The sequence below is a fragment of the Ursus arctos genome, unplaced genomic scaffold (genome assembly GCF_023065955.2).
Source record: "Ursus arctos isolate Adak ecotype North America unplaced genomic scaffold, UrsArc2.0 scaffold_22, whole genome shotgun sequence".
NCBI lineage: Eukaryota > Metazoa > Chordata > Mammalia > Carnivora > Ursidae > Ursus > Ursus arctos.
In genome coordinates, this window is record NW_026622897.1 from 41,542,706 (window position 1) to 41,558,086 (window position 15,381).

Consider the following 15,381-nt stretch of genomic DNA (forward strand, 5'->3'; position numbering starts at 1 on the left):
CACATCTCTGCTGGGTAGGAATTGCTCATCCGTTCTGTTCACTTCATCTTGTGAAGCTTTGGAGGTGGTTCCAGGCAGCCACTATGAATGGATCAAAGTGGAAATTAGAACTGAAATTAATAAGCTCTTTTTTTTCTGAATTCCTAGTAGTTGAATAAGTATAGGTTGTGTTAAATAGTCTCCTTTATTTCAGAACTTCTCAGAATCTTTAATATAGTGGATGGTAGCTGCTTAGGAAGATAAAAGAGGAAACTTTCCCAAAATAATCACCATTTTTTCCTCACAAAAAATGATGTCTTCTCATTTTTTGTGCAGTTTACAAAATTATGTCTTAAAACTCTCACTCTTCCTTCTAATTAGGAGGACACCTCTATTAGAAGATAACTCCCCCGCCCCGTATTTGTTCTGTAAATGGGATAAATAGCCTTATACCTGGAAATATGGATCAAGGCAGCATTAAGCCTCTGTGTAGAATTTGAAAGGTATACATGTTAATGTATCTGGGTTGCTAGATTAGCCTGTTTCTTCTAAGTACATTTCAAAATTAGATTTATGCAGTGGTAGTTAATTTCAAATGCATCTGCATGTGCTTCTTGAGCTTGTTGGCTGTGTGCATGATACCTGTTGCTTAAGCATTCGGCTTTTGAGAATGGCAGCTTTTTGTGAATGTCTTAAATAGCATTAAAAATTTACCAGCATTTCAAATACTAGTACTGTTTTTTCTTAATTTTTTAAAAATTAAATTAATATGATTAAATATTCTTAAGAGACAGTATGATCCTTGTTGGCTTGTAACTCTAGTTTTTATTGTCTTTTAGTTGTTAAATAGAGCATCTGTTGAGGGGCTCTTTTAAAACAACAGCCAAACACAGACTTTGGGGCTAAGAGGCAGAGCAGCATGCAGCCATGGACCTGCCTTCCTCTAACAGCTAGCAGAGGCCTCTGGCAGCTACATTCCCTTCTGGAGTCTTTCTGTGCCTGTAAAATGCTGAGGCGTCCTGGTGACCTACCTCCAAGGCAGCTGCCCTCCTGAACATTTCCTTGGAAAGCAGCAACCGCCATTTTGAAATGTGAACAACCAGAGACTACAAAGGAAAATGGAAAGAAAAGTCTGGAAGCGTTAGGTGGCTTCACCATTCAGCCTTTGAATGAAAGGAACGATACGCAACTCAAGTTTTTCCCTTTTGAATATTACTCTATTGAAATGATTTTTTCCAAACTGATTAGGATTTGAGTTTTGTGTTTGATTTTGTTCATAGTGCGAATTTTATTCCCAGTTAAATTATCTTCATGTGTACCTTCTTTCTGTAATTGCCTTGACGAACCCCAGCACCTACTGTAAGGAAAAATGCTTCGGGACATCTTGAGACGCCCAGATATGTTATTGGTGGAAAGATGGCTCTGTGGAGAGCTTGTTTGGGGGAACAGTCTTCTGAGATAAGTCAAACTGATGAAAGGTATCTTTGCAGATCACAGGCCTACATTTTACCTTGGCCAGAAAGATGTGGTGATTAATACTTTTTTTTTTTTGGTCTGTTCTTTGATTAGATGCCAGCTTTGTACTAAGAACTTAACATGCTTTACCTTACAAGAATCTTATGAAGTGGATATCACTAGCTTCATTTTATAGAAAGGGAAAATTAGTCTCTTAGTGCTTAAGCTCACAGCATCTAATTGTAAAATGACAAGGGCTAGTGTTTCAAGCCTACAGACCTCCCTGGGGCTAAAGAGTAAAAGAAAAGCCATTTCACAAAGAAATAATGGTACTTGAAGTAACATTTCAGTAGATTTTTCTGGTGAATCCCAGTTCGTAAATATCATGAATGCTAGTTTAATAGAATGAATTGCATTGCATCGGCTCCTTTTGAAATTTTAGGAGAACTGGCTTAAAGTTTGTTTCCTCACCAAATTAGGCTATTTCCTTTCTTTCCTAAACCAGGGTCCTTTTCAAGAGGAAAACTTACCTTCTTTCAATTGTCCTCCAAATTGGAAGGAGAGCTTTGTAAGCTTCAAATTAATTACAAATTAAGTACCCTTGCCAAGTTGACTTCTTTCAATTACACTATTGTTCACACTGATTGCTATCTTTCAGCTCTTTCCTACTAAACAATGTACTAGTTTCCTGCTCAGTTCAGAATTGATTAATATCACCCTTGGTAAACTGAAAATGTGGGGCTACACCTAGTCCCTATTTTCTGGGAGAGTTTTTCTCCTGTATCTTTGCTTCAATGGAGGGATCTCTAGATACCAGATTTTCATTAATTTATTGGTTCAGATAACTTTTTTATGACCTCTGAGAGGCACTGTTCTGCTATTCTGGGAAGATCATGTCTTCTAAAGGTGAAGTAACTATATACCCAACTACTTATACCTGGATACTTTCTTCCATCCTACCTCTGGACCTGATAATTCATCACTCAGGATCTTGATGCCGCCTCTGTGAAACCCTCCCAGCTCTTTCCATTAGGGGGAGAAATGCCATTATTTTGGTTCACGTTGTGCTTTGCAGTCACCTCTGCTCAGGTAATACTGTTCTAACTGCTGTAGACATGGAGTGATTTGATAGCATGTTTTCACCTTCTTCCAGATTGAAAATCTGTAGATCTCCCTGTGTGCCTTCAGAACCCAGTTACCCAGGACTTTGTAAGTGTTTGGAAAATTGACCACACTTTTATTGTCTCTTCAAAGACTTTCAGAAGTATTATCAGCTTACAAAGAATTCTATAGGATTCTGGAAGCACAAAGCAGGAATGATGCTATGTTTATATTTTTGGTTCTGTGTTCTAAAAAAATTACCAGGTTACCTGTCTCTAGAGTTCTGAAAGAGTTGTGTATTTTCAACCTAATTTCCAGGATGTGAATACTGACAAAGCAGCTAGTGTGTATAAAAATGTATCTCATATGGAATTTAAAATCACCTCTACTGGAGACTTTTTTCCTATTTCTCTGAGGAACTTTGCACGTAAATGTTTTGATTATGGAGAAGACTTGGTGTGTACAGAATTATAGATATTTGTGTTAGGAGGCACCATGATATAATACTGCTTAGCATTCTTTGTCACGACTGCTGGTTTGTCTTCTCTAGTCTTTATTCCGAGGGCAGGCATGTACTCTTTATTACTAACCATTTTGTTCCCTATGTGTGATACGTGATAAATAGACCTTTAATAAATGTCTGTAGAAGAAAGAAAATTGAATAATATTTGTTGTGTTGTCCTGTTGTTTCATTGATGTGTTTCTGGGAGTATTGTTCCCTTTCTGTACTTAACATCTGTGGTGGACCCTCAGGCCAAATTTGTTGAATGACATGGGAGAAAACAATGGAGATGTTTAGATTTTATTCTGTTTGTTTACATTTTAATTTTTGTGTGAGACTGTAGAGGCCAAGATAGGGCTTAAAGTTCTAACTTTCAGAATTACTCAAAACTAAGTTAGCTGTCAGGGTGAATAGCTTTATGATCGCAGTGGTTCCCCAAAGCCTGGAGAAGCAACAACCAGAACTGGTCTGGAGTGCTGTAGGTTTGGTCCTGCCTTCCCCTATCTTGAGAACAGTGAGAGGCACCAGCCAAAGGTGAGATTAGGTGAACTCTCAGATTTCTCCCAGTCTCACAGTTTAACAGTTGATGAGTGAGGAAGTGAGGAATGAGCCAAGGGACTTTAACTACTTTGTTGAGTGACAAACTGCTGTTTTAACTAGTTCTGGGATATATATTTTTGTTTAAACTGAATGTCTTATAAACACTGGAAACAAATTTATGAGCCTCCATTTCCACATGCAAATCCAGCTGCCAGTTCCTTCAGATTTCCTGGCAGTTTCAGAATTCTTTGAAATTCAACTTTTTTAAACAAATGGTTACATCTAGTTAGAAAACTAGAGCTAATCCTTGAAACTGACAGAGGGAAGTCTGTTTCTAAGGAAAGATGTGGTACTCTTAGGTAAGTTTGGCAAAGTATCAATTTAGTAAAATGTGCCTTGTTCTCTTGTTTTGCTTTACTCACACTCTAGACCTGACAGCAAGTGAAAGCAGTTCATCTATATTTACATGGATATGTACAAGAAACAAAGGGCAAACCTCCAGGAAACATTTTTTATTCAGTATTACTGGAATGTAATATATGTATATGGTTTACCATTAAATCATTCAACTTCACACGGGGTGTTCTTTTCGGAAGTGGTGAATGATCTGGATGGATAAGACCCGGTTCTCCAAATTTTTTATTATGTATTCCACAGTGTGTAAAAAGTACATTTAAAAAATTATATACATGTCGTACTATACTGATGTTTGCTGTCAAACACATGGCATACTATGAAATGATTAAATATATGATTCACTTGCTGTCACAAATGTGGGTCCTGCCAAAACATATTTCATGACGATATCCTTTGAACATAATACAAAGGTATGTTTCATTATCATAAGTCTGTTACCTATAATTTTCATACTGAAAATTTTCAACATTTGGAAGCACAGTTTTCTACTGAAAATCTTTAAAAGATTTCAGTAGTTTTGATCCATTTTGTTAAAAGTATGGAAGTTGTAAAGGTTAGTAATGTTTCGAAGAATTGCTGTTTGGTATTAGGGTTGATGACAATTTAATGGGCAATTTTTTTAATTGAAGTATAGTTGACACACAATGTTAGATTCGTGTCAGGTGTACAATATAGTGATTCGACAACTCTGTGCATTATGCTATGCTCACCACAAGTGTAGCTAGACATATTTTAACTGAAACATTTGTTTTATTGATAAATAAGATGGACAGCTGAATACTGCAGTGATGGAACCATTTCAGAACATCTGATTTCAAAAACTTAGTAGGAATAATAGGGCAAATGAAGTTTGCCTTTTGCTTATGTGTGCTTACATTGATTTGCAAATTCTGATTTCTCTGCAAGTATTTTAAACTATTTGTTCCTATTGTGAGAATTAGCTTAGTTAAAGCAGGTAAGTACCTAAAGCAGTTTAGGCAGGAACATGTAAAAGGGAAGATGCCCAGTCCGGACCGTTGCAGGTTACCTGTCTCCAGAGTTCCAAAAGAACTTAAGCATGCTGTGTGGCAGGTGAACGTCAGACCTTGAAACCGAGAGGTGGTGCCAGTGTTGCTTTGGATATTAAATAACGGTGGAAGTGCGTTTTCAGTTTTATTTATATAATTACAAATGTAAATAGAAATTCTGTTTTCCCCCAGTATTCCAGTGGATCATCTTGCCTTGTTTTGGAAGCCACTGGTTGACAGGATAGTACCCATACCAACTATTCAGTTGACAGATTGGGTTTAGTGTTTAAATTCTTCCATGGCAAAGATAAAGTCTTAAGACAACTTTGTTTCCCCCATGGTAACAGGTAGTAGTATTTACATTGTTGCTTTTTGAGTATTTTATAACTTTTTAAACTCTTCACACTTCAGTGTCCTCTTTAGCCTTCCTGGGAATCCAGTGAAGTGTAGGTTTTGTTCCCATTATCAGGTGAAGAATTGGGGCTCCTTAGTTGTGGCTTGCTCAAGTTTGCATAAATTATAAATGGCGGAATAGGATTTAAAGGGCAACGTCCTCTTAACTGCTTTTTTCTCACAGTGCATTACATAAAATATTGAAATATTTGTCAAGTGTATCATTAATCAGGGAACCAGTGGAACAAGTTGATTTGAAACCCCTCAGTGTCAAAAAGCAGTTGGGAGAGATCCAGGGTAAATAACTTAAGTTCTAAAATACCCCAGTCTGCTCTTTTTCAGATAGTTAATATTACTGGATAAATGTAATTGGAGAGTTGATAAAATGAGTGGGAACTTGAGGAGGTTTGAGAGTGTTCGTCAATCTAGCAGTAATTTTGAAGAAGCAAATGGATAGCTATGTATGGGATCCTAGTAGTTTCCTAACCCTAAGTGCTGGTGTGTGGAATTTCTTTACATTTTATGAAATTATGTATTTGTTGAAATTGTCATAAATGAATACAATCTTAAGTTATGCCATCTGTGCAAGACTGTATTCAGAAACTGATGTTTACATAAATGAAAATTCTTTAAAAAAATTTTGGCTACATTTCAAGCTGGATAGTGTGACCAAGACTTCAGCTTCTTAATTGGTAATAATGTCAGAAATCTCATAAGTATTTCATAATAGCAGCAAAAAAATGACAGATACCGTGAGAATGTTCCAGTCAAGAAAGTAACGGCCCAGTGTGTGGTCCTCTCAAGGTTGTAAGGTCCTGAGCCCGTGGCTTCTGGTGTGGTAAATTCCTCATTTCTCCCAAGTCCTGCACAGTGATACTAACAACCCTGTCTTACCTTTTGTAAGGTAATTTCAGGATCTGTCTAATATCTTAGAAGCACCACACTTCTGTTACAAACTTCTTATCTTTTCTGAGTTTCTTGTGTTATTGCTAAATGGGTCTTGGTTGTTATTCTTTCTATTCTATTATTCATTCATTTATTCACTTATTCTGTAACTAATTTCTTTCTAATGCCAGTTACCTAGCTCCCAAATAAAAGATCCTGTTCTCGCAGTGCTTGTGTTCGAGGACAGAACAACCTCATAAGCTAATGTGAAAATGAAATGGCTTAGTGTATATAAAAGAATTTATGAGGTGGAGTCTTTTATCATCATCCTGATTTTATGGCTGAGGACACAAAAAGAATAAGTATTAACCTGCTTGGGATCACGTGGCCAGTTACGGGGCAGAGCCGCACGCAGTAGAGGCAGTCCAGCCTGAAGACCATATCCTTGACCTCTATCCCCCGCCCCCAGTCAAAAGCCTTTGGCAAAAAAATGGTAAAAAGACTGAACAAGCCAAGGCAACATAGATACCCGACCCGTGGGGAAGGACGGTTGCCCATTAGGACTGCTAGAAATGTAGGTGGCCCTTAAAGGGCCTGGACAACAATTTGGACCTGACTCATGGGAGTCAGTTAATCTTCTCCAGCTTTTTTTTTTTTTTTTTTTTTTTTTGAAGGAAACAGTGAATGAAACAATGATCTTATCACCTGTGAGCCCATATTTGAATTCTCCCTTCTCCATTTACTTTTGCAAAGCCACTTTTTTTTTTTTTTCATGAGAAGAGTAATGCCTGTTATCCCAAGGAATCATCGTGAGGCTCAAATGATACAGACGGAAAACTCTGCAAATTGGGATTTGAACCTTTGCTGCATGGCTTCTAGCCATCTCCTCTCTGTGTTTGGCAATTGACCAGTATGTTTACTTTTCTAGCTCTTTGTGAGAAGACAAAGGGTATGAAGAAGTGGTATGCAGTATGGGGAAGAACCCTTGGGTCTAGGAGCCCTTGGTTATAAATTCTCATTTGACCACCTTCTTTAGGGCTCTTTTTTTTTGTCCCCTGAGAGTATATTATCTCTCTGTCTCCTTGAACCCCTAAGACTGTCAAGTATTTACAAAGCATGAAGTGATAGGTAAATGTGAAGATGCTGTCATGCTGTAATGTCAATGAGGAATCTAGAGTCCTTAAATAGATATGGTAAGCGAATGTAGCGAAACCAGTCATGCATTGGTGAATTTTTTCCCACTTTTGAAATAACAAGGCGGCCTTCCTGTCACAGGGACAGTTCATTTGGTGTTAGACATGATGCTTGTAACTATGACTCAGTTGTGTCAACCAGGTGCGCAAAACCACACTGATGAAAAACATGGGGCCCAGTTCTTCCAACTTGAATGCCCCTAACTCTTTTGGTATGTAGGGAAAGTTATTTTATCTGTGATCTAAATTTCTGCCGAGATGGGGAAGTTTCCTGGGCTTCTCCAGCATGGTTAGCTTCTCGAACCACATGATGTCGTAATGAATTATTTACATCTGTTTCTTTCATTGAATTGTGAGCCTCTTAAGGGCTGGGGCCACCTTAGTACATATGTGTGTGCATGCCTAGGACATGCACAATTCCTGGGAAAAATGTGACCAATAAATACTTGATATAAGTGAAAGGACTTAGCAAAATACAAAATAGGTTGTGTAAATAACAATTTTTTTTTTTCCCAGAAAGTGCAATCCTAATTCCAAACAGATGAATGTTAGCAGCCTCTAACAACACCTGGACCATCCCTCAGGGGTGACCTCTTCTAGGACTTTGTAGGCTGTGAGTCTCATTCTTAGGAAATAAGGGTATTTTTTAAAAGTGATTAATTTCACAAAATTTATGTAACGGTCTTCATTTTATAAACAAGAAAATTCCACCCAGAGACCTAGTTCACCTTTTGTTTCCATTTCTTAAAAACCATATTTCAGAAAAATTTTATGTATTTGTATTCAACTTAAGCACTGTCTTGTAATTTTTTTTTCTTCTTAACATAGGTTTGGTTTTTTTTATGGTTCTGTAGAGGGATCGATGCACTTTTTCTTATAAGGCCAGATAGTAAATGTTCAGGCTTTGTGGGTCTGTGTTCTCTGAGGCAGCTATGCAGTCCTTCTACTGTAGTGTGAAAACAGCCATAGACAGCCTAGACACAAGTGGGCCTGGTTGTGCTCGGTAAAACTATATTCACAGAAGCAGGCAGCCTTCTCTAGCCCTGCTTTGCTCACCTCTCCTACAGAACTGACATTTATCATTTAGAATGCTATACAGTACTATTTGAGTTATTAATTTACAAATTATTTTTATAGATGAACAATTAGGACACTGTTCTTGGTTTTGTTTTTAAGTTTTCTGTTCTCTTGCAATAAGTGTCTTCCATGTTTAGCATTTTTTTTTTCATTTATGTGTATCTGACAGTTTCTATAACGTCCATTTCAAGAACTCTTCAAAGTCTTGTCAAACCACTTTCTAAAACCTCAGGGGTGGGGAGCCTTGGCTTAGCCCCCCTGGCCTGTCTGTCCAGCATGCAACAGAGAGGGGAACATGATCAAGGGCCTGTGCCAAAGAGAAACAGAATACAACGCTAAGGGGTTTAGGTTACATCATACGAGGTTGCCCATATTACTGTTTTTGATCTATAAAAATAGCAGTATGCAAAGTGTAAGTATGAGTAGTCCATAGTAACTTTTCCTGTGCTGAGAGTTTAGTGGGTGGTGAAACCCAAGATTCAAATCTAGCTCTTTGGGATTATAAAGCCAGACATTTTTAACTCCATTCCTAAATATGATTTAAATTCAGAGAGAGTCTGATGTAATAAGGTAATTTTACTTTAAGTACAGTTTAGCCCTTACATTTCTCTAAACTCGGGGTTTGCAAACAACAGGCCTGTTTTTGTACACAGAGTTTTACTGGTACACAGCCTAGTTCATGCACATCTATATTCCCTCTACATATTTTATATTGCAGTGGCAGAGTTGAGTGGTTTTGACAGAAGCCTTATAGTTTGCAAGCCTTAAAATATTTATTTTCTGGCTTTTAAAAAAGAAGCTTTCCAACCCCTGCACACAGGTAAAGTAATATCCCGTCATATTAATTAGGAGTTTGCAAATGATAGCCCGTGAACCAAAAATAACCTACTGTGTACTTTTGGAAAGTATTGCAACACAGCTGACTGCTGTGCCAGTTTGTTGATGTGTTGTCTGACTGCTTTTGGGCTTTTGTTCCATGAGATTAAGTCAATGCCTGAAATCAGCCCAAGTCCCCCCTCATTGAAATTTAGCATTATTTTTTCCTTTCTTCCTCCCACACTCTTTGCTGTCATTCTGGATTATGTGTCCCTCCTCCATGAGGAGATGTTATGCATGAGGATTTGTAAGCTCTGGAGCCAAAGTATGAGTTCAAATCCCAGATCTATCACTTTGTAGGTGTTTTTCAGTATTAACTTTACAATGAGAAAAAGGGCCATATTTGTGAAATTAAATGGAGAGAATATTTAATAATCAGGTTCCTTTTAGCTCCCTATAATCAGAATGTCCTACTCGATTGTGAGATTGACAGAAGAAAGGATTTTGTTTAGTGGTATGGAAATGTTTCACTCTTTGTTTTGTAGTTTGTTGGAGTCCATCTTCTGTGGGTAGAAAAATATAGTCTGACAGCCTGAGCAGAATTTTGTCTCTGCCACTTCATGGCTCTGTTACCTTAGGAGCTCCGTAGCCTCTCTGAGCTGGTAAAATGGAGTTATCCAAGCCTCCTTCCTCATAGGCTTCCTGGGAGGATTGAAGGAGGGAACTTTTGTAAAAGGCCTGGAATGTGGCAGATGCTCTAAAAATGTTTCTTTCCCTGCTTTTGATTCCCAGAATTGTTTTCTTATGTAAATTTCATTTGGCACTCACTGATGGTAATCATAGAACAGTTTATTTCTCATCCTTTTCTAGGCTAATTCTCAGAATGTAACCTCTCAGGGTGAAGTTTTTATTTTGGTTGGCAGAGGCTGGTTCCCGAGATGAAATGAAAAAGAAGCATCTTGACTATGAATGGAAGCCAGGAAATGGACCTGAAAGATGAATATCGATTCACTTGATGTTTCCTTCCCTGATTTGATTGCAGTATAAAGAAGAGGGTCACACAGTAACCAGTTATTGCAATGAGACGCTGCCCGGATGGGTGCATGACGTGCTGGGCCGGAACTGGGCATGTTTCACTGGAACCAAGGTGGGAACTACCCCTGAGAAAGTGAAGGTGAACACAGCACACTCAGAGAGGCTCCAGGAAAAGTGAGTTGCCACCAGTGGAAGATACATTTAATTTTGTTTTAGAGTATGTAGAAGTATGTGTCTAGGTTAGTTCTTAGAATTTTTATTTTGATTATATAAAATTTATTTGACTTAGAAACAGAAGCCATATTCTATAAAACTTTCACTAGTGTTGAGTAATGGAACTGAGAGAAGAAAGTATTTTTTTCACAGCACTCTGAAAGTAATGGACCAATGATGGCTTTAAAGGAAATTTATATGAGAGACTATAGAATTGCAGTGACTAATAAAAAAATCATTTTATTATTGCCATGTGATAACATGTTATACAACACTCATAGATACATATGTTTATGTTGCAACAAATGTAGGTGATACTAATTGAAATAAATTTTACACAAGGCAGTGAATAACCGAAATAAGAATTCTTAGTATTTGTGGAGTGTAGTTGTTTGCTAGGGCTGCCATAACTAAGGACTCCAGACTGAGTGGCTTAAGCAACAGAAATTTATTTTCTCACAGTTCTAGAGGCTACAAGCTCAAGATATATGTCAGCAGATTTGGTTTCTTGGGAAGCCTCTCTCCCTGGCTTGACATGGCAACCTCCTTCTGGTGTCCTTACATGTCCTTACATGGCCTCCCTCTGTCTGTGTCCTACTCTCTTTTCCTCACAAGCACACCCAGTCATATCAGGGTTGGGACCACCCATATGACCTCATTTTACCGTAATTTCCCTATTAAAGGTCATATCTCCAAATATAGTCCCTTTCAGAGGCACTGGAGATTAGAACTTAAAACCTGTGAATTTTGAAAGGACATAATTCAACTTACAACATGCAGTTAATGTTTTTGTTAAATAAGGTTCAGTTTAAGTAACTGAAACACACAAGAGATTTCAGATTTTATTCACTTGGAAGGAAAAGATAAATGGATATTAATGGTAGCAACTTTTTCTGTTTCATTTAGTGTACGAAATCCACTGAAAGTACATATGAATAAATCCTCCCAAGCCAGGCCATGCTGGTAATGAATGATTCTGTAGTAGAGGCTGGGGACATGAGTTTAAAGAGGACAAATTGTACTTGTCTGGGAAAGTACTCACCAAGATCTAAACTAATCCATCCCCTCCATTTTGAATTTACCTTTTAAATTGCTTGGCTTGGCTTCATCCTTGAAGAATACATTTCCTATTAAACCGTTCGCTTTTCACCCTACCATTTAGGATGTGCTATGTACTGATGTGCTCTTTTCGATTATTTCAAACGTTGCCTCATTTAACGAAGAAGCTACCAGCTGGAGTGCTCAGAACCTGTGTTATTTCACCTATACAATGAACACTGGGGACTAAATTACCTTCAAGGTCCCTTTTGGCTTTTAATGATCTGTCATCCCATAGTAAAGTACATTATTTTTAATATCCTTGGATCTTAAACACTGACAATAAGTGTTTAAGAACTAGCTTGTTTTTTGTAATGCAATTGGCAGTGTCTGATGTTTGCTAGATGTCAGTGATAAAGCAAAGGAGGTAGGGCTGAGTTACTGCTTTGCGAATACTTCAAAATGAATAGTGACTCATCAGTAGAAAATACTTCAAAATATACATTTGCAATTTAAAATTTTACCCTTGTGTCTAAAGAGACAACTATAACTTGTTTTTGTTGTTGTATGAGTGTTGTCAGAAATATGATACAGGCAGTTTTAAAATCTCTTTAGTAAAGCTACCTCTCTGGTTTCTACTTTGCAACAAGAAGGGAAGAACTTTGATAAAAACATACAAACATTATGAATATAGTTGCACATCTCTGTTATTATCTTCAGTGCTCCCGGGTTTTTTGACTATATCAAAATACTTCCTCAGTGAACATCTAAATAAAAAGAGAGAAAAGTTTACAGTATGCCTAGATGTTACTCAGGTGTATCTTGCTTTGCATAATTGGGAAGTCTTGGATAATAAGTCACACTTAAGTGACAGAATCTTCTTTAGTAGAAATAATATGGTGTATTCTGTAATTCCTAGCACATAGGTTTGATACATGTTTGAATTGTGTGACTAATCAACTCCCCCGATCTTTTTGCTTTGTAAGCATGCTCTTTGTGTTAGATTTATTTATATCTGTATCCAAGCATTTGATAACAGGGAAAACAGTGCTTCTCAAATTTTAATGTTCTTAAGAATCAGCTGGGAATCTTGTTAAAATGTAGATTCTGATTTAGGTGGTTTGGATTGGATTCTTAGCGGGCTTCCAGATGCTGCAGCTAGTACTGGACTCAAGAACCCAATTTGAGTAACAAGGATATAAACCCAGGTCCAATGTAATAATTTCTCTGCATCCTATGGTAGTAATGTTTTCCATGTTACATGTACATGATACACAGTTTCTACCGTCCTCTCCTTTTGTTATTATTACAAAGTTAGGTGCATTGTAGAAATTATGGAGGGTGGGGAAAGGTGGTGATCCTACGTTGTCAGAACCATTTTTGGCATTTAAAAAATGTATTTATAATATAAATATATTTTCACAAAACGTGGTTAATTCTATGTAAACTTCTTTGATATTCTGCCATATTATTTAATATAGTGTGAATACTCTTCCATATCACTTGTTAACATTAAAAATAAAAGTACCAATTATTTCACCAGCAAAAGATGGTTTTATTTGGGAATTGCAAGTGGGACAAGCAAGCTACACCAAAAACTGTAGGCAAACCTGCAGAACAAAGGAGAAGCAGGCTCTTTTATAGAGGAAAGGAGGGAGTTGGGAAGGCTCTTATAAACAAAAAGTTTACTCCAATGGAGTAAACTTGGATTTGGAAGTATAGTGGCTTCTCATTGGCTGGGCTGTTGCCAGGGGAAAGTTGTGACTGTCTCTCATGGGCTGGCCTGTTCCTCTTACTGGGCTAGTGAAATAGTATCCACATGCAAAATTCCTAACTTCCTTTTGGATTTCTAATTGATGAAGAGTGATAGGGCATGAGAGCTAGTTCCCCTGCCAACCTCCCTACTCCATTTTAGTGAGGTTTCCTTTAATTAATATTCACACAGTAAATGATGTTCTGTACATTTTTACTGAATAAACTATATAGTAAATGAAGTAACATTATTTAATCGTTTGTCATCTTAAAACATGGATTTAGGTTATTTACAATTTATTGCTGTTATGAAAGTGTTTCATCGAACATCCTATATGTATATCTTAGTTAACTTGAGTTTTTATTTTTATAGGAGACATTCCAATTCCAGGCTGTTGGTATATATGTGCATCTCCTCAGGCAAAAGTGAAGGATGTTTTTTGGGCCCTCCTCATAGATTGTCTCTTCATTTATGAACCAAACCCAAATTTGCTTTGGTGCTAGAAAAACTGGACAAAAGACATCAACAGAAACTACTATAAACAACAGTTTGTTTAAAATATGAGGAGGATGCATTTCGGAAGCCTGATAACTTTAGAGTCAGATTAAGGGGATTATTCAGATCAAAAATTGATTACATTTATTGCTAGAGAGTCTGATGCAGTTACTCATGGTTCCCAAGGATTCTTGAGCTGGGTTAATGTGGTCAAACTCTGAATGCCTCACTACAAAATGACTTGGGTCCAGTGAAGTTTCATGAGGGTTAAGAATATTTCAGGGGTCCTTAATAGTTTGGTTTTTGTTTTCTGAAGTTAGATTATTTTATCTGACCTTTTCAGTTTCTCTAAATTTTGTGTTCTGTACATGTGATGTTTGACTATACCATTGACTGTTACTGAAATTCAGTATTATATGACACCCCCACCTGCACTGAGGTGCACTTAGCTTATTGATTTTTATACTAAAAATGTAAAATAAAGATTATTTTGAAGATTTGAATAAAGTGGTTCAGTTGCATTACAAAAAAAAAAAAAAAATTGCCTTCCTGAAAGATTATTCCACTTTCCACTTAGGCCCAGAGTATAAGGGTGCCTCATTTAATGGAGTCTAATTACATCAATAAAGAGGATAACTGAGGCTATCTTATTTTTGTTGGCAGCCATTCTACTAGGCTCTACAGATATAACCATGAGTTTGTGAAAGCGATCAATACCATTCAGAAGTCTTGGACTGCAACCACATACACGGCGTACAAGGCTCTCACCCTGAGAGACATGATGAGGAAAGGCGGTGGCCGGAGAACCCCGAGGTAATAAAGCATACTCCTTTATTGCGAATAAAGGTATTTGTGTTCAACGCCACCCTCCTTTCCTGCCTGCTGTCCCTGGTTTGCCCACCATTTTATTGATCATTGCAACTTACACTTTTTAGGTTATCTTTGTTCCACCCGTCTCCCTCTCCTTTCCATAGATCTTCTGGTGCTCTCCAAGTCCTATTTCTGGATCTTGCTTTCACAGCATCTGCCACTTCCATCATTCCCAGGCCATTTTCTACATGCCGGTGTAGGGTTTTGTCATTTCTGTGCTGCATTATGGATCAGCCTCCCACCGCCTATCTCTCTCTAGTCCTGTCTCTTGGGTCTCTTTCCCTCCCACAGCCCCCATTCTCAGCCATTCTCTAAAATGCCAGTTTCATCTTCCTGTATCCAGCTATGGTTGTGTCACTACCTGTTATCTCATGAATACATTTAACCTGGTAACCAAAGCCATGTGAATTTGACCATGCCTGTATTTAGTACCATGACGCGTTTTCAAACAATATGACACACAATTACCAAAATCTTTGCTTTCAGATTACCTCCATTCATGCCTCTCCCTTTGCTTCAAGTACCCCTCAACTTACCTACAATAACTGTGAGATTTGTCACCTGTAAAAATCTCAAAACCCTCTCTGTTATAAGGTTCAGCAAAAAAAATTG

The 15,381-nt window shown here is 37.6% G+C and overlaps 1 protein-coding gene across 2 annotated transcripts in view; it reads left to right on the top strand.

Moving 5' to 3' along the window:
• The window catches only part of CTSC (cathepsin C), a 35,120-nt gene that overhangs the window by 8,110 nt on the left and 11,629 nt on the right, over positions 1 to 15,381 (top strand). Inside the window, exons 3-4 of one of the 2 annotated variants that reach the window (XM_026518293.4) lie at positions 10,408 to 10,574; positions 14,563 to 14,712. In XM_026518293.4, coding sequence (XP_026374078.3) covers positions 10,408 to 10,574; positions 14,563 to 14,712 — 317 coding nt within the window. Of the gene's footprint in view, positions 1 to 818; positions 3,193 to 10,407; positions 10,575 to 14,562; positions 14,713 to 15,381 lie in introns of those variants that run through there. The other variant, XM_026518294.4, reaches the window with a different exon arrangement.